General features: G+C 39.2%; 2 protein-coding genes across 2 annotated transcripts; one reads left to right on the top strand and one right to left on the bottom strand.

Moving 5' to 3' along the window:
* Positions 1 to 1,921: 1,921 nt before the first annotated feature.
* On the bottom strand, positions 1,922 to 4,853 carry si:dkey-12e7.1 (uncharacterized protein LOC557553 homolog). The gene is made up of 2 exons (XM_058387319.1): positions 4,618 to 4,853; positions 1,922 to 4,143 (listed from the first exon to the last, which is right to left on the bottom strand). Exon 2 carries the CDS (start codon positions 4,064 to 4,066, stop codon positions 2,942 to 2,944), a length of 1,125 nt encoding a protein of 374 aa, XP_058243302.1. The 5' UTR covers positions 4,067 to 4,143; positions 4,618 to 4,853; the 3' UTR covers positions 1,922 to 2,941.
* Positions 4,854 to 6,348: 1,495 nt separating this feature from the next.
* Positions 6,349 to 15,857, top strand: kmt5b (lysine methyltransferase 5B). Its single transcript, XM_058387318.1, has 10 exons — positions 6,349 to 6,773; positions 8,039 to 8,357; positions 8,460 to 8,607; positions 8,693 to 8,858; positions 9,389 to 9,498; positions 9,587 to 9,753; positions 12,637 to 12,656; positions 12,759 to 12,895; positions 13,050 to 13,246; positions 13,366 to 15,857. Exons 2-10 carry the CDS (start codon positions 8,192 to 8,194, stop codon positions 14,700 to 14,702), a joined length of 2,448 nt encoding a protein of 815 aa, XP_058243301.1. The 5' UTR covers positions 6,349 to 6,773; positions 8,039 to 8,191; the 3' UTR covers positions 14,703 to 15,857.
* The last annotated feature ends 4,254 nt before the right edge of the window (positions 15,858 to 20,111 follow it).

Below are 20,111 nucleotides of genomic sequence, written 5' to 3'. Positions count from 1 at the left end.
ATTAGAGAAAAGCAAAAAAGTAGAAATCCAGGCTGTTATTTAACTATAAATTAAATGTGTTTGCTTAATAAGTATTTGCAGTTCAAAGTAAATGGATGTGGCACATAAAACTTAAAAGACATGAATAATATGCAGGTCACATTGACCAAAATGTCTAAGAACATCATAAGGGTGTTAAAACAAGACCTATGAGTTGGGCTAGAATGATTACCTGAAACTGTTTATATCTTTATGGTTCATGAGCAAAGTTTAATTTGCCTGTGTACTTTGTTCAGTATCAAAACGTTTCCTGGTTCCTCCTGTAAACAGCCATTAAAAAAAATTCTGGTTTAAATTACAAAATAAGAAATCAAATATCTCCTTGTTATTTATGTGAAAAACTTATGGAGTTCAAACAAAATAAACAAAAAAGACACCTAATTACAAGATCTAATATAATTCTTATTTCTGTCCAAAACATGTCATGTAGATCAGATAAAAACCCCAGTAAAATGTTGAGTGTTCATTTTTCTGAACTAAACCTACTCTCTAAGAAGGACAGAATGATCACATTTAACATTTGGAATAGCAATATAGATAGAATAATTAATATAAAAAACAGCTTTAGATACAATTTTTTTTCTTACCTTTCTTGAATTGTCTAATGCTAATTTATTGTAAATAGGAGTAAGGTTCAGGCTCTACTAGCAAGTGGAAGGATGTTAAAATCCTAGGATTTCCAAAAAGCCACTGTAGGCGCTAAAAGTAAAAACAAGATCTGATATATTGTAAAAGGATGTATTTAGAAACATCAACCTGGTCCTTATCCAGTCTTCTCTGTCCAGTTTCAGGGAGTCTGTGCCCACGGCAGCCTCAGATTTTTTTGTTCTTGGCTGACAGGAGTGGAATCCAATGTGGTGAGGCCCATCTGTCTTAAGATTTGATGTGTTGTGCATTCTGAGATACGTTTCTGCTCAGCACAGTTGTAAAGAGTGGTTATTTGAGTTATCATAACCTTCCAGTCAACTCAAATCAGTCTGGCCATTCTCCTCTTATCTCTTTCATCAGGTTTTCAGCCACAGAACTACTGCTTACTGGATGTTTTTACTTTTTGGCACCATTCTGTGTAAACTGTTGAGCATAAAAATCACTGGAGATCAATAATTCTTAAATATTGAAACCATACCAGCAGTCAAAAAGTACTGCTCAGATATACATGTGAAATACTGATGATTAGCAACCATTTTTGAAGCTTTCGAAGGGAAGAGGAAGAGGAAATGTGAATATAATTAAGAATCTGTTTGTTTTATGAATTTTGGTTGCCAGGGTCTTTGTATAGTTTGAATAAGGATATACTCAGTAGACATAAAATGACGTGATGATATTGAGTGCACATATATATATATACTTAATAGACTCAGGTCTGATAATACAATTGATTGTTAATAAACAAGTATTAACTTTCATTTGTGATTTGGAGCCGCATAGAAGAAGTGAGAAATGGGTTGAAACGGCAGGAATAAGCATAGTAAATTGTGGGAACACTGTTGAACTGCATTCACAACTTGCAGTTAAGTGTTGCAGTTAAACAGTTGTATGTAGCACCATGAAGAAACAAACAAACAAAAAAAAGAGCGAGTCAGTGAAAGACAAGAAGATTCCTGGAGAAAGTCTACAATCCAGGTTTCTTTTTCATCGAGTCAATGTGAGGAGGACACTGGGAGAACAATTATAGAAGGTGGGGTGGAATGAATGTTTTGAGAAGTAGGAAGTTGAAATAAAATGTTCAGCACAGTCACCTGATTTTAATCCTAGTGGGAATTTGTGAGATTACATTAGGAAATTTGTAGAGCTACATCCAACCTCAGTGAAAAATGAAAAATATGTCTGATACAGTAACATTACAATACGTGATACAGAAGACACATAGAAGGAAACTATATTGACAGTCAAACCAGTCAATTTTATTCTGGCAGTCTTTAACAATTCAATATTCATTAACCACTGAATTATTTGATTGCCTTTAAAAAAAATCAGTGCAAACTAATAAATTAGGATAATAAGCACAGAGGGAAAATGCTGCTGCTTGTACAAAACCTGAAGCTAAGAGGACCTCTATGGATAAGTATGAAGCACTACACATAAAAGACTTGTTCTCTCTATGCATAAAAATTCAGGGGTAGTATATATGCAATATATGAAAACATTTCACATCAGTTGGTCCTTTAGATCTTTGGAATTTCTGCAAGTCTGTGCACCACCACTTTCATAAAACCAGCTACAGATATACTTGCTCATTTTGTGTTAAATATGAGAAAAAGAATGACTTACGTCTCTGTAATCTGTAATGTCAGCGTGAGCATAGTGGTCAGTCTGCTGAATAAATCCCTCAATTTAAAAAAAGATTAAGACTGATATCTGATTAAATCAGTGTTTAAAATTAAAAATTTAATGAGAGTCTGGAATGGTGACTTTATTCTATTAGTAGTTTAATCTATAGGAAACATTTAGAAGGGAATTTTAAAATAGAAATTGAAAAAACATGCTTTTCTGTTGGTATACAACAACATATTTGAACTAATAGAGATGACCAACACCCATTTTCCAAGGACTCTGTATTGAGAAACTGAGGGAAGGATATAGGCCAAGATCTAAACCACACCATACTTTGCATCCCCCATGTTGTATGATTTTAGCTCTTGAGCAGGGTCGTTTAATTCACTTGATAAAACTAAACTGTTCAGCTAGCCTTCAAACATTATATTTTGTTATTTGGTCTGAAAACTCAAATGCCTGCACACCTATACTTCACATGATCTCTTTCAGTTTTTGGGTGTCTCATTTTGTTGTGAATCATGATACATGTTTAATAAATGGTGACCGGTGTTTATCAGTTTCATAAATGATTCATCGTCCTTCAACAAGTCTTGAAAGATTTGTGCCCTTATTTCTGACCATTTGTTTACCAGATCCAATTATCCAGATGCTGCAGACAGTAACAAGACTGCTGGAGAATGGAAGTGAGCTCATCGTAAGTCTGCTCTTTCCAGTTTGGAAGGAGTCGTTCATTGTTGAGCACCTGTAGCTTTGGCGTCCCCTCCCGCAAGACCTGATACAGGCAAGGCCACCTACTCTGGATTCGGAGCCTGGTCCGGCGGTCCAGAGTAATCCCCCGCACAATCTTTTTAGCCCGCAGTTCTCTCAGCGTAGGCAGTTTGAGGCAAGAGAAGACCAGACCTCGGCTGAGGGAAACATCAAGGAATTCCAGGGACAGTGATTCAAGAGTGTATGAAATGCCCAAATTCCGTAGTGGCACTAAAACGTTGAGAGTAAGAGATTTGAGGTTAGGCAGTGATTTAGTCAGTGTCTGCAAGGTGCTTGGACTCACCCCTTTAAAGACCCAGAAGTACTTAAGTTCCAAAATCCGCAAGTGTTGAAACTGAGTTATTAACGCTACTGACTTGTCAGACCAATCAAAGTGCAGCCGCATCTTGGTGATTCGCGGGCAGCTCTGGGCTAGTTTGGCTAGAAGGATCTGAAAATTATTAACCTGGTCCATTTTAGTGATGACATCCTGATGTGAGCTAGAACCAGAGTGGACTCTGAGATCCAATGGCTCCAGCAGAGTGAATGTCCAGTTCAAGTCTAAATGACTGAGATCCCTACAATGGACATTTTCCAACAGATGAGAGAGGAGTTCTTCCCATTTATTGCACTGGTCCCCCAAATCAAAGCTTGCTTTGAGAGTAAGCAGACTAGCCCCACGAGATATGAGATGATGAGTATAATGGTGAACCCATGCCTTCCAACGCTCAAATTCTCTGTTGGACACGAGTAATCCCTCCTGTCCAAGACGAAACACTCCACGGCGAGAATAGTCTGCAACTCTCCACAGTTTCCCAGAGCGCACCAGGCAGCTCCAGCTAGAGCACACAAGCGCTGAGTTACACTTGTCCACCTCACTCAGGAATGAAAGCACATGGAGCTGACACTCTACTGGCAGCAAGTTAAAGGGGAAGTAATCGTCATCATCTTTTGGCCGCCGTCTTGCACTAACAGGAATGAGGGGTCTCTTCCTTGGAGGCATTATCGTTGACAGGAAACTTTCCCAGCGACCATACCTCTGTTGCAGTCTTTCACTGAGCCATTTTCACCTGTCTCCTCCTAAGACAGAAGAGATTTCATGGTCATATTCCTAATACAGACGTATACAAATGCGCAAGCAATCTGCTTAAGCCTTGTTTGTAATGTAGGAAACAACAATATTTTAAGTGTGACTGACAGCTAGGCGCAAATCTAGCTAGCATATAAACATATCAACAGTTGCTAACTATATATCCGGGTCCTAGCTTAGCATGCTGACTTATTCTCGAAACATTATGCACTTAAGGCAACTAGTCAAGACTATTTGGTAAACGTCGTGACATTGACAGCAACGTTAACATGTAATGTGTGAATCCAGTGTGCTGAATAGCGAGCTATGCATGTAAACAAGCCAAAGCTAGCTACCTCCGAGCGATAAGCTTTATACATATGTATATATAAATAACCCATAAACCTTTAACGAGATGTGTTCGTTTTAGAGAATGTCAGTAAACACAAACACTCCATTAAAACTGTCCTATCAGTCTAACTTACTTTTAATGAAGGTTTAGGTATTAGAAACGGACCAGAATAAAGACACTAAACTAGCGGCTGTCTGGGTGTCACAGTGTGTGCGGGTTCTTGTTGCTGTTGCGAGTCTGATTACGTCATCAATGTGATGAACCAGGTCCGCCATAAAATATGGTTTGTTTATTTCGTTTTATCGGTTCATCCAAATTAATGGGAGCGTAGCAAAAAAACTCGTTAACTATATTAACCAATATTGATTTTGCCATGCCAGGCTTGCACATTCAAAGAACTGACGTCATGACCTTGTCTTACATTCTTATAACGTAGAGAAAAGCCGTAATTCCCACCTTCGGAATGGGAAAAACACATCGACCTCCGAATGGGAATTGGAACCAGGAAGTGAAATAATGGCATTAAAACAAACCAAAAAGAAAAAAATTCTTGATCATTTATTATTTCAAATATTTCACCTGATTGCTTTCACTCCTCTTTACTTGTATTAATGATTAGTAATATATCAATATATCATTTTTTAAAAACATGAACAAATTAATATGCTAGAGGCTTAGGTATAAACTACACCTTTCCACATCGTTGAGGTGGTACCCTCCAAATAATGTGCTGTAATTACTTTTTAAATAATTTTGGGAACACAACAGGAACTTAGAAACCCCTGTTCTAAACTGGTCATTTCCTTGTACTTGGTGCCCTCAAAGGTACCAAAATTGCCAAAAGTTTTGGGACACCCCTCAGAATCATTGAGTTCAGGTGTTGTTTTTCAGGGGTTCCAGTGAAAGGAACTCTTAATGCTTCAGCATACCAAGACAGTTTAGACAATTCCATGCTCCTGACGTTGTGGGACCAGTTTGGGGATGACCCCTTCCTGTTCCAACATGACTGAACACCAGTGCACAAAGCAAGGTCCATAAAGACATGGATAAGTGAGTTTGGTGTGGAGGAACTTCACAGAGTCCTGACCTCAACCCGATAGAACACCTATGAATTAGAGCGGAGACTGCGAGCCAGAACTTCTCATCCAGCATCAGTGCCTGACCTCATAAATTTGCTTCTAGTGTGAAATGGTCAAAAATTCCCCATAAACGCACTCTTAAACCTTGTGGAAAGCCTTCTCAGAAGAGTTGAAGCTGTTATAGTTGCAAAGACCAAGTCCATATTAAATTCATGTGCAGGTAAAGGCAGGCATCCCAGTTTTGAAATAGCTCACAATCTCCGCTCTAATTCATCCCAAAGGTGTTCTATCAGGTTGAGGTCAGGACTCTGTTGTTTGTTTCATCCTGTCTGTTTTGTCTTATATACAATACACATTTTCTTTTTCTAAGAGAATGCAAAAAAAAAAAAGATATTTGTGAGGTGAGAGAAGAAATGTTTATAGCTGCAAGAAGTTAATTGATAAGAGGAATAAACGTGTCTCCCAATATTTAGCACATTAGTGTAGCAGAACAAATTAAACACTGTCGGGAATTAAAATATTTTCGGAAAATAATCAACTTCGCGTCGACCCCCTTCACACTACCACATCGCTGGTAATATAATCCAATGACTTGTGTTTGTTTCTTTACTTAAATGTACACTTCAAACGTACTTAGTATAAATATATATATCAACGTGACAGTGACAGAAAAGAAAATACCACAATTGGCCCACAGAGAGATTAGTGTCTGATTCAGTCTGATGTGCCAGTAGCTAGAACAGAAAGCGCACTCTTTGTAAACACCGGAGTTAAAGAGCTGAGGGAAGTTGGGCAGCTCGGAGAGGGAGAGGATGTTGTTGCTATGCACGCCGGCGAGCTGCGCACTCACACCAATGGACATTTAAAGGGAAATAACAACGCGCTCTTTGTACCCATCCAAGTTTTCGCAGAATTTCATAGTATTTGCTAAACTATCATGTGTGCTTCTGTGAACGGTCATCTGGACTCATTGTGGCTATAATAACAGCGAGCATCAGAATAGGCGACAGGAACAATAGGTTTTGGGTCTATTTTTTTCGGAGGAGGTTCTGTGTCCTATCTTTCCACTATAGCCAAACCCTGTCGCCATCTTGAATTTTAATGTAAATTATCTTGCAGTTTTTGGTTGCTATATGGAATATTTTGTAAGACATTCCGCTCGTCTCGGGCGCTTGTGACGGACATGTCTTAACATAGGAAAAAGAACAAAGTGAGTATTAAAGCACAGACTCGCTCTCATTTTCGAAAACATTATTTAATTAACATTTTCCAAGTACCGTTTAGCTAACTGGGTAGGTAGCATGTGAGCTATCGGCTATGTTTGGCTAGCTAGCTCTTAGCGGTTAGCTAATAGCTTAGCATTTAGCAATTTGTAGGCCCGGATTCTTCGGCTCGCATAACTATTTGGCTACCTCTCGACAAAGCGTGGCAAAAACGAGACATGTAGCAATTTTCCAATTGGCTTGTTTGCGAATGTTATTATAATGGTAACTTGTGCTATTTGTATGGTTTTAGGGTCTTTTAGCTACGTAGCTAGCGAGCTAAATGCCAGCTGGACAAAGTGTCAATTGCCCAATGGTTACTTATTTAGAACCTTTAACTAGCTGTTAGCTAACACCCAGATCTTTGACCAGCTAGACGGCTATTCTAGGGACGTCGCAGTACTTTTATGCTAACCGGTTAACGAGCTAGTTACAACTAACTGTATGCTAAACGGAGCTCATCAAGTTAGCATAGCTAGGAAAGAACGCCCACAAGCGCTCTCTTTTATTTAATACACAAACAGTCCACGCAGTGTATTGCGTGTTATTGCTTTGGCTTTGCAAGTTCTGTTGATTTGGGTCCACCGCCCTTTAGCGTTGTTTTGGATGGTTAAATGGACCGCAGCATTAGCCTGTTAGCTTGGTCGCGTTGTGTAGGTAGTGGATACAGAAGCAGGCATTTCAGTCACGACGCGTTATTTATGATAATTTGTAGAAAACTCTTATTAAACGTCCTCGACGAGCACGCAATAGTTCTCAACACGGAAATGTTTCGGAAACCTTATATTGTTTTAAGCATGTGGTTTCAATACTCTTAGCGACCGAATGGTGGCAGTGTAGACTTATTAATAGTTACTAAGCAACTGGCCAGCTTGTCAACTGTTAACAATGTACCCGTGGTTTCTAACCTAGCTGTCAGGCTAGATGTTGTTTTAAAAGTACATTAAGCTTTTTACATTTTTTTTAATCATCTATAACAGAGATAACCCAGACTTTGTTTAGTCTTTAAATGATAATGCTAAAGTGTAAGTTTCAAAGTCATGTAAGACGGATCAGACTCCTGTATGAATCAACAACACTGCTGATCATTTTCTTTAATGTGCTGTTTCACACACTGTCTGTTTTAATTTTCTCACATATTCCCGTTATCTTGTTATTCCCAATCTTAAGCAGTTCCTGGTTGCAATAAATGATTCATATGTTTTTTTAACAGGTGCACCCCGGATTGAAAATACACTTGGCAATATTTACTCTGATTGCCCTGCAAGCGGGAAATAAAACCGCTTCTTGCATGTTACTCATGATTTCTCATAAGTACATAGAAGCTAAATGAGCCTTCACCAGAAAGAGTGCTGGTATGAAGTAGATGGGAGAATCCAAGATCATGGTGCTGAATGGAAGGAGACATGGCAGTAGGTTCTCCAGCAATCAGCCCGTTGGGAAGACCAGGCTGCAAAATAGTCAGAGGGCCCCCCTGCGCCAGAGCAAAAGCTCCCCTAGTGGCAGGAGATGCAGCCGGCGTAAGTGCTCTGGTACTAAAAAAAAAAGAGAAAAAGAATGCTTAAACTATTCCTTGGACTGCAGGATTATAGTACCTGTATTCCGTTATCAAGTTATACTTTGTTGTTGGTTAGGTGTCAGTGGTGCAGCCCCAGAGCCAGAGAGGCGCCATGTGCCCTCATCAGGGATGACTGCTAAGGAGCTCTGTGAATATGATGACTTGTCCACCAGCCTGATTCTGGATTCTTACTTGGGTTTTCAGACTCACAAGATGAATACAAGGTTTGTATTTCTTAAATGTACTTTCAGCTACCCTTCAGATAAGAGAGTACTTGTGCATAACTTTTAGTATCGTTTACCTTCTTAGGTTTCGCCCAATCAAAGGTCGACAGACAGAGCTTAGAGAAGTGATTGAAAGCTTCAAGAAGAATGACAACCTGGATAAAGCTTTCCAGGCTTTGACATCTGCAGACTGGAGACGACATCACTTTCTCAATAAGACAAAGGCCCAGGAGAAGCTGTTCAAAGCACATGTAAATGCTTTACAATAAATAAATAATAAAAAATGTGGACACACAAATGCCAGGATTGTACTTGACATGTGACTAAAGGTGTGTCTGTGTTTTCAGCAGCTAGATGAGTGCCATTGTTCACATGGATGCCAAAACAGAAACATCACTGTCCATTAGGATTATTTTTTAATGATTTTCTGCATGTTTTTTGACTGTATAGCAGCATAGAGATGTTAAGGAAATAATGTTATGAGCAGCATCTCTGAACAGAACTAAAAGTTTACTAATTTAATATTATTTACAAATCTCTGTCCAGAAGATTGGTACTCAAAGCAAGCATGGGATATTTGAACTGTAATAGAGTTAGAGCAGTTAATACTGAAACTGGGTTACTGTTTAGAATTCTATGTGTATGTACATTTTTTTATATGCCAGATGAACATACACATGGGACAGACATCTTGTATATTTATACATAAACAAGTATAAACCTGGCCTATTCTTTCTCAAAGCTGGTCATAAATTAAAATGGCTCAATTTTCTGTGTGCAGGTCTTTGTTTACTTGCGTATGTTTGCAGCAGACAGTGGGTTTGAGATTCTTCCATGCAATCGCTATTCCTCTGAGCAAAATGGAGCCAAAATTGTAGCAACAAAAGATTGGTAAGCTGGATAGCATCTGATTGTTGAGGCTGTCTTTTATATTTCAAAATTGAAGCAAGTGTTCCTCATTTTTGTTCTTGTACTTAAGGAAAAGGAACGATGAAATTGAGCACCTTGTGGGTTGCATTGCTGAGCTGTCTGCTAATGAAGAGAAGATGTTGTTACGACATGGAGAGAATGACTTCAGTGTCATGTACTCTACGCGTAAGAACTGTGCTCAGCTTTGGCTGGGACCTGCTGCTTTTATTAATCATGGTATGTATCCCGCATTTTCTGTGACTCAAAAACAACTAGAGTATATTTTTAACATGTATACTTAAATAGTACCAAATCTTAGTTATATGGTGAACTTATGACTCAGTCCTTTATCAACTTTCCATTAATCAGTCTATGCCACCTTTTGTCATCAGGTGCCTTCAGATTAGTTGAAAATTCCGTTTAGACCAGGGATCTTTTGCCTTATCCAGGAAGGGCCGGGGTGGCTGCAGGCTTTATTTTGCAGACGAATTGAAGGCCCACTTTATCAGCTGTTTGGAGACCAAGATGACGTGACCACCCAGTACATTCTAAAAAAAACTGTCAGGAGTGGAAGGAGTTAGTAGGATACTGATTACACCACATGGCTGTGATTGTTTAAATGGAATATTGTACTAGGTGTATTTCATACTTCAAAAAAATTTTTGCTCAGCTTAATCACTGTCCAGTTTATTAGGTACAACAGTACACCTGCACATTCATACAGATATCTAATCAGCCAATCATATTGCAGTAACACAGTGCAAATAGTTCTGAAAATACAGTTCAAGAGCTTTGAGAACCATTAACATCCTAAAATTGTCTCTGTGACTTTAACTATGGCATGGATATTGCTGCCAGAAAGGCTGTTTTGAGTAAGAAACTGCTGATCTCCTGGGATTTTATGAACAAAAGAGTTCCTACATTCCTTACATAGAATGGTGAGGAAAAAAACATTGAGTGAGTGACAGTCCTGTGGGTGGAAACACCTTCCTGATAAGGTTAGAGGAAAATGGCCAAGAAGGATTTAGTAACTTAAATAATCACTCTTTACAAATGTGGTGAGCAGAAAAGCATCTTAGCATGTACAGAACATCATTCCTTGAGGTGAATGTGCTATAGCAGCAGAAGACCACTTCAGGATCCACTGCAGTCAGCCAAGAACGGGAATATAGTGAGCTCAGGTTCACAGAAACTGGACAGTTAAAGATTAGGTTTTGTTTTTAGGTTTGATGTACTGTATGGTCTGTGATGCTTTTTTTGTTCACCACAGCTGTAAAGTGTGCCTGTTTGTGTTATGTAGACTTCCTGTTGGCTCAAACTATTCTGTCTGTTTTCTACTGATCTCTCATCAGCAACCAGTTGTTTGAGCCAACAGACTCTCCACTCGGAAAATTTTTGTTTTTCACAACATTCTATTTATACTCTAGAGATTTTTATGTCTGAAAAGCAGCTTCTGATATGCACAAACCAGCCCATCTGATACCAACAGCCATGCCACGGTGAATGTAACTGCGATCACATTCCCCCCCACATTATGATATTTGATGTGAACATTAACTGAAAATCTTTACCTGTATTTGCATGTTATTCATTTCACTGATGCCACATGAATGAATAACTGGACATCTGCATAAAGGCACAGGTGTGTGTGTTCTTATTCAAGTGTCTGGTAAGTGCATAAGCTCAAGGCAATAAAATAACGTTTAGTGCAGGGCTATTGGCAAAATTAATTTTGCTTTAGTAGGCAGGCAAGAAGGCAGTGAGGAAGGGCCAGTGGAGAATCAGCAGAAGGAGCAAATGTGGCAACACAGAGTGGAGATAGAGGAGGAGGAGAGAAACAAAAGCAGGTAAATGCAAGAGCAGAAACTAAAGAGGATAAAATGGAATACAGGGGTTTAAAGCTCCAATTCAATATTTGCTTCCTGCCACCCCTGCACACTCAATTCAGTTCTTTGTGAAATGAGTCTTTCTGGATCAGCTGGCTTAGTGTTAGAGCAGTGAAAAGAAATATCATGAATGTAATATGATATGCACATGCCATTTCATTTAGTACAAGATTGGTATACTGATATACTGTATGGTTTAAAGTATTTCTTTTATTTTCTGGTTATAAATAGAACAACAAAATATGTTTCAAATAATTTTTTAAAAATAGGTTGGACAATGAAAATGGCACATGGTTTAAGGTCACAATCATTTATTAGTATGGTGTAGGGCCAATCAATTTCTTCTTGGGAAGTACAGATCCAAGTACTGCACAGTGACTGGTGGATTTTGAGCCATGTCTTCTTGCACAGTGGCCAGGTCACTAAATGATGCTGGTGGAGGAAACTGTTTCCTGACTCCCTCCACAAAAACATTCAGATCTGGTGACTGTGCAGGCCATGGGAAATATTCAGCTTCACTTTCATGTTTATCAAACCACTCTAATCATCCTAATAATTTGACACCACCTTTGGTATACAATATTTAAACCATTGGGTGCACATGGTCCTGCTGGGTGGTTTGTAAGTCCTTGTCCTTAAGTTGTGTGGATTGCCATATTTTCTGAACAGCTCTTCTATCGTTCTTCTAATTCATCTTTCACTCTCTGATCTTACATATGGAATGTGAAATCAGTGAAAATTGGCCAAACGGCCATGCATATATTGGTCCAACACTATATTGTTTCAGTTTCATTGTCCAACACCGGTATATCACATGTAAAATCATATGTTTAGTGCAAGTAGAAGGCAAAGCCACCTATGCTTTCATGGACCTTGTACCATGAATGGTTGGGTTGTTTCATCTTCAGAATTCAGGCTTTAAAAATATGATTACTCATATTCACCATGTGTAATATTACATTTTGTAATGCTACACAAAATATGAAATCATTTATTGTCAGTCATTAATAATCAAAATATTAATAATGTCACATTTAAGCACAATATATGTAAATATTGATATTATTTTTACAATACATATTACAGGGTCACAATCCATCACATACTCTCTGTCTTTGCCTTTCACAATACAGATGTGCACCAGCTGACCTCCCCTCCATCAGTACTGCAAAAACATAATCACTAAGAGGAATTAAGTTGTCTGAATTAAAACATTTTGTCTTTTCTATTTCAGATTGTCGGCCAAATTGCAAGGTTTGTATAAATTGGTCATGAAGATCATTGCTTTCTTTAAAGATTAATTTACTGCATAGACAAAAAAAACCCTAAAGCATCTAATTAAAGGGTTTGTTACAGTTTGTATCCACAGGTCGAGACACTGCATGTGTCAAGGTCCTGCGGGACATTGAACCAGGGGAAGAGATCTCCTGTTACTATGGAGATGGCTTCTTTGGCGAAAACAACGAATTCTGTGAATGCTATACTTGTGAAAGGTATTGTATTCTTTCTGCATGTCATGGTATATTTATTCTGAAGTCATTTTGTAACAGTGAATTGAAGAATTAAACCATTTTTTACAAGCAGAAACATTATATTGCACACAAAGTAACTACATATGCCCATGGCACATCTTTAATGTAATTTCAGGCGTGGCACTGGTGCTTTTAAGTCAAAAGCAGGACTGCCTGTTGAGGTCACAGTAATCAATAGCAAGTATGGCCTGAGGGAGACTGACAAGAGGCTCAACAGACTAAAGAAGTTGGAAGAGGGCAGTAAGAAATCAGACAGCCAATCTGTTGCCTCTACTGAAGCAGAGTCTCAGGAACCACTCAGTGGACAGACATGTAAGTGCACAATGAGACTGGCCTTTAATTACGTTAGTGTGTGGGGTTTTTTTAGTTTGGAGAAATGAAGCTTATAAAAAAAACTTTGTAGTTGGATTAATTTTTTATGTTCTGTTTAGCATTACGCAAGAGGATGTCACAACCCTGTCTCAAAGCGCAATGCAAAGGCAGAGCTGTGACGAGGCAAACTCGGCCAAGCACTCCTACCTCTACCTCAGCCCCTAAACGAAGTCAACCAACCAACTCAAGTTTACCAAAGAGACTTAAGTCTAAGCCTGCACAGCCTTTGTCTAAAGCAAGGAGACGGCGTCAAGCAACAGGACTGAAAGCGCCTACTAGAGCAAATGTAAGGAACTTGAGCCTCAAGCAGCCTTGCAAAAGAGAGGCAGACAGTCGAGGAGTCCCTCATTTTTCTGGCTGCAAGGGTGGCATTAAGCCTGCTGCAGATCATGAAAACAATCAGAACTCCCCAAAGGGTGTTTCAGCCTGCAAGGGCAATGTGTCTTGCCCATACAGAACTCGCAGGTCCAACAGGACCTCTCTTGGTGCTCATGAGAGTGATGTAGGCAAGCGTGGCCCAAAGCCAAGCAGCACAAGCAAGGTTGCGGGTAGCACGGCTATCAAAATGGAACCTGATGATTTTGTTCCGACAATGCCTGGTCATCCGATTAACATCCCCAGCCTCGAAGCCAGCTGTCCCAAGAAAGGCACATGCCCAAGACGGAGGAGGATGATAAAACAGGAGGAAACTGTTACCTACATCGACGATCTTCTTCAGGAGGGCGTGCCTGACCTGCGGCATGCAGCACATGCTGCTGATGTGGCGGATTGTGCCAAGGTGCCACTTACTCTGCCAGAGCGGCATTACGAAAGCTTGGCAGAGAGTTCCAGGGTGTCACGGCGCATGAAGGGGGGCAAGAAAAAACGGCGCATCACACGCTACGACGCACAATTGATCTTGGAGAACAATACAGGCATCCCCAAGCTGACACTGCGGCGGCGACATGACAGCAGCAGCAGCAAGAGGAAAGAGCATCGAGATGCCAAGGCTGTGCGGCGCTCCTCAAAGATCAGCATCAAATTCAGCAAAGAGCGGGAAAATGAGCGTGCTGGCCTGTATGTGGCCAAGCTGAACAACGGCTTTGGTCACGGGCCTCACGGTAGCTCTACCAAGCTGAAGATCCAGCTAAAGCGTGAAGAGGATGTGACCTTCACAGGTTTAGTCAAGAGGGAGGAAGGTGAAGTTCTGGAGAGAGAAGTGGGAGTTCAGATGGGTCGGAACGTCAAGGAGGACTCGCTGACTTCGGAAGATGAGGAGGACTACTTTGACAATGAGGATGATTTCATCCCTCTTCCACCAGCGAAACGTCTGCGGCTCATTGTGGGCAAAGATTCCATAGATATTGACATCTCCTCAAGAAGGAGAGAGGACCAGTCACTCAGACTCAATGCTTAAGCTATGTAAATAACCCTCAGTCCTACCAATTACGTGTTCATTTTGAATGACTTAATTTAAATGTGGAGTAAGAATGGCAAATGTACAGTGAAATCAACACAAGATATCTTTCTCTACATTTTAATGGTGGCACTTCTTTATCGTTTATTCTTCATGAATATAAATATTGTAGAAACTGTACAGATGTGTATGAATTCTATTTGTCAATTTAACGTGCAAATGTTAATCAGTGTTTTGTCCAGCTTTGCAGTTTTATTCCATAAGAGGGATAGTTCAATCAACACTAAAAAGCTAACAGGGTGATGAAAACCCATAGACGGGGTGGTCTGATTTTCATTACTAACTTGCCTGCAGACCTTCAATCATTATTGGGCATTTTAGCATGTTTTGGTGGAACTATTCCTTTCACATCTCAGTCTGGTAAGAGGTAAAAGGGCTGGAATCTGTTCACCCATTTTCCAAAATGCAATGCATGTGTTCACCTCCGAAGCTAGCTATCAGTTATTGAGTTGAAACAGCAGTGTGCAGGATCTTGTTTGACTCATTGTGTCTAAAGGGAATTGTAAAAAAGTAAAATTTGTAATTTGGTTAAAAAAAAAAAAAAAAAAAAAATTCCCTACAGGACTGTTTGAATGTTTGCATTACATTTTGTCCACCTAAAGGCCATGGTGCTCACTGTTGTGGCCTGTAATCCATCTGACATGTGGAACATGAAATCCCATAGAAAACTGTTTTAAAACAAAAGCCAGCAAAAATAGGCCCATGCTAAAAACATTTAGAGTAATCTATTCAAAAATTCTATAATTACTATTTAAATTATTTGACCTTGGTTCTTTGCTTTGCAATGATGTAATCATTTAAAGCATTTAATCCTTCACTGTATGAGTAGGCAGCTGATGTTTAACTTGTTTATTTTCTATTTTTTCATCGGGTACCCCTGATGCTGTCTGTAAGCTAAAGAGAGTTTATCAGATTCTAGTTTTCATAAAGATCACAACAATCCCCCAAGATAGTTCTCTTTAGAATATGGACACAACCATGTGTGACGTATACATGCACTTTGGGGAGGGAGGGGGCTTGCTCACTGTATATTCTGGAACCTGTTTTTATTTAACTCTTTTTGAGTACTTGAAAATATTAAAGTCATTTTTGAGATATCTGGCTGTTGCTTCATGTGTCTAGGTTGTCAGCATTAGTAGAAATCTGCGCAACTGGTAGATTAAGCATTTTGGTACTTCAATTCATCTTCTGATGCGTACCAATGAGTTATTTAGTAGTGTGATGTGTTTGCAAGAGTTCCATTGTTTTCCCATTAGTTTTTGAAAGGGGTCTGTCAGCCCAAAACAGGAATCTGACATTAGAAGTTGGGAGATAAAACGTGTTGTTTCCCCAATTATTGAAACTATTGTTTTATACATGTCTTTGTGACTTTGTTCTCATAAAGTGTGCACATGTGCACCAGAAAGTGATTCTCACTGCACAGTTATTCTGGGTTCACACCACAGCTATATACACCGATCAGGCAAAACATTATGAGCACTGGCAGGTGAAGTGAATAACACTGATTATCTCTTCATCATGGCACCTGTTAGTGGGTGGGATATATTAGACAGCAAGTGAACATTTTGTCCTCAAAGTTGATGTGAAGCAGGAAAAACGGGCATGAAACAAATGAGCATAAGGATTTGAGCGAGTTTGACAAGGGTCTAGCCAGACGACTGGATCAGAGCATCTCCAAAACTGCAGCTCCTGTGGGGTGTTCCCAGGCTGCTGTGATCAGTGGTCATCTTGGTGCCAGATACCACAGCACACCTTCAGGGATCTAGTAGAGTCCATGCCTCGATGAGTCAGGGCTGTTTTGAAGCAAAAGGGGGACCAACACAATATTAGGCAGGTGGCCATAGCTAGTTTTAGACCTAATAAACTCAATGCTTCTTTTTCTTATTTTCCTCATTTTCTTTACCTACACCAACTCTTTCTTTCTTTCTTTCTTTCTTTCTTTCTTTCTTTCTTTCTTTCTTTCTTTCTTTCTTTCTTTCTTTCAAACTATCCAAACATGACAGTTTAAAGCATTCAGACTGGCTTTCTCAAGCCAACATCAAAATTACCTATCAGTTTTTATGTTAAATGGTTTTAAATGAGGTTCATGGGGCCCCATTATGCAGAAAAAGTTACAGTAATTGTTGTACTTTATATTATCTTCTTTATAGAACAATTTGTCAGATGTTTGAGACATATTAATAACGAGGAGATAACGGTATAGGAATTAGTCAGGTCGGAACAAAAAATAATCGACTTTAAGAAGCTGGGGGAAACGGAAACCAGCTTCAGCTTTGTCACCTAGTTTTTTAAGCTGCTACTCAACTGGATGCAATGAAGTTACCTGTATTTTGTCAGCTTATAAATGCAATTTCTTTTCCTTTCAGAATACTACCTACTCCAAATGTAGTATTACAATAGAGATTTAAATCAAACACCTTTTTTCTGGAAAAAAAATGTACGAGAAGTCAGAAGCAAAAAAAAGGTTTAAGTAACACGCAATGCATTGGAATGGAATGTAACCTCATGGACAACTGTATTATATAACGATGTATTAATGAACTATAACATTATGTACAACTTGCTGAGAAACAGGTTCATATTCAATTTAACAAAGGTGATGTTCTACTGTGTTAGGTCCGTAGGTGAGCACATGTAGTGCTCCACCCAATGACCATAATAGCTTTGCACAATGTTTACCACTATTTTTTAGTTACTCCAGCATAGTTTGCATTTGTTATCAGCTCATGGTAACCATGGGAGGCACTGGGTGGAGGACTACACTTTACCTAAATGGAATGTAGGCTATATGTGCTCACCTAGTGATTAAAACAATAATAATATATTAATTATTAGAATAAATCTAAAAATAAGGTTATATAAAATAATAATAGAGGTTTTTACATACTATACCTATGCACTGACTACATACTTGATTACTAAATCATGTATAATCCTACAGTATATCAACATATTGACTGCCATGTTCTGGTAATAAACTCCAAAGTACATTTGTATCAAACACTGTACATCTTTTCTAAGAATCAGTGCTTGTGTTATACAATGTAGCAAGCAGACATATTATTTCAATCTTGTTCAATCTTATTCCACCTGTTTATTCAGTTGATCTTGGCTTTCAGTAGACTCAGATGTGGCTTGTGTTTGGCTGAAATGAAATTGGACATCCCTGGTATAACATGAGGCTTAACTTAGCTCCTTATTTAGCAGTTTTCTTATTCACATTTTACGTTCCACCTTAAAAGATCTAGAAGTTGCAAAATAGAGCCTGTAGATGGAGCCATGAAGCACAATAAAACAATATCAAGAAATTTTACAGTAGTCATTTCTTTCCTGAGTATCCTAGGCTAATTGCATTTTTACCTAATTCCTATGCCAAATATCACCTCATTTTCAAATCTGATGAAGAAAAAAAGCTGAATATGAGGAAAATATTACTGTATTTTTGATATTGGCCACATGAACCTAGCTGTTGCAAGCCCCACTAGCACTGTTAATGCATGCTCAGTGCCACTGGTTCTGTATGGAATCCTCACACACACACACGTCTGCCTAACACAACCAGACATGTCAAGATGCCAGTACTTACCTCTACGCTATCTAAAATACAAATGAGTAACAATATTGTAGCCATCTCACTTAACAGGTTTTTCTTCCTAGTAGCTTATCCATTCCACAGATCACCCTGCTTAGTCTACAGCCATCAAAACATTCTGTAGCCTCTAAGTTGTGGCTTGTGATTCCAAGAAGCTTAACGGCCCTTTACATAGTCCAGCCTGCAAAGTCACTGTGGCCAACTCTCCTTCCCTGGCAAAATCAATAGACTCTCTCACTGATGTTGAGGCTTGCTACAAGTGATCCCTGTGCAAATGACATTAACGTTAGCACCTGTTCATGGTGCAAGCAATAACATGCCTCTGCTAGGACCATAAGGCAACCACTCAAAATATGCTCCAGGTTTCCTGGCACTGTGAGCATATTGAGACTTCCACTATACTAAAAGTCAAGAGATTGGATGGGATGGGGAGGACATAAACCAACTGTTTTAGAAACATTAAAAATGGCTTAGCCTTTCAGACTCTCTTCATGAGATTTTACATTTCATTGCTTGCTACATTATCACATGGCCTGCTATTAAATCTGGTTAATGGCCTCTTGTACCCTCCACTTCCTTCCAGTTCTCACCTTAATGCAGAGATGACTCTGGTGTCAGTGGATTCTCTTAACCGAAACCACTCCTTTTGCCTGGGTAACAATGAACTCCATTGAATGACTACTGAAAGGGAGTGAAAGCTTGGCCAGCAAGGCCATTCTACCAAAATCTTGTTTGCCCAGCCAAGACGTAGCTGATCTCTCTCTCTCTCTCTCTCTCTCTCTCAGGGGCCAGAGGGGCATAGTAGCCTGCCCTGTTAAGAGATGTAGACTTTGACCTTCCCCTTCAGATCTGATATGTCTATCACTGACTGACAGTATACATGTTTAAAATATGTTTGTTAATATAATATAATATAATATAATATAATATAATATAATATAATATAATATAATATAATATAATATAATATAATATAATATAATATAATATATGTTAAAATAGGTTTGTTAAAATATGTATGTTTAAAATACAAAGTATCCTATTTGCACTTAAAACCACACAGACCGATTACTGGTCAGTGCTATATACTGTATCTGTCCTGTAGTGTATTGTCTTACACGATTTGCAAAAGGTTGCACACGTACTTCATGTCATAGGTTAATTTTTTTACTTTGTAGCCTTTGGTCTGTGTTGTCTTGTGTAGCTCTATGCCTTTATGTAACACCAGGGTCCTAGTGGAACATTATTTCGTTTCTCTGTGTACTGCATCAGCTATATATGTTATCGTCGAAATGACAGTAACTTACCTTGACTCTTGATTTGGACGCCTGCTATGGAGAAACAGAACTTGTCATTTGCTTTTCCCTACTATCTGCATCCTGGTACTGATGTTGCCATTGCTGAATACCCTTCCAGATGTCTGACCACCTGTGGCCTCCACACACCACTTCAACTACACTGAGCCGTGCTTTGCCTCCCCTGTGACATACACACTGAGTAGCCAACAATGCCACCCAACCAAATTCAGGTGTGGCTCATGTGGCTGCTGGAGAATCAGCTGTTCATAATAGTGTTGAAGTATGAATTCCATGCCAACTCAGTCAACTTCTTGGGTTACATAATTGAAAGCAGCAGGTAAAGACTGTTGATGAAAAGATCCATCTGAGTGGGCCAAACCCACCAACTTGAAACAATTGCTATTCATCCTCAGACCTAATCTTGATCAACCAAGACCCCAGTTGGCAAGTGTGGAGGTG

This window comes from Hemibagrus wyckioides, linkage group LG04, assembly GCF_019097595.1.
Source record: "Hemibagrus wyckioides isolate EC202008001 linkage group LG04, SWU_Hwy_1.0, whole genome shotgun sequence".
NCBI classification, from domain to species: domain Eukaryota; kingdom Metazoa; phylum Chordata; class Actinopteri; order Siluriformes; family Bagridae; genus Hemibagrus; species Hemibagrus wyckioides.
The sequence above is the reverse complement of the archived record's forward strand: the minus strand, read 5'-3'. Positions and strand labels throughout refer to the sequence as shown.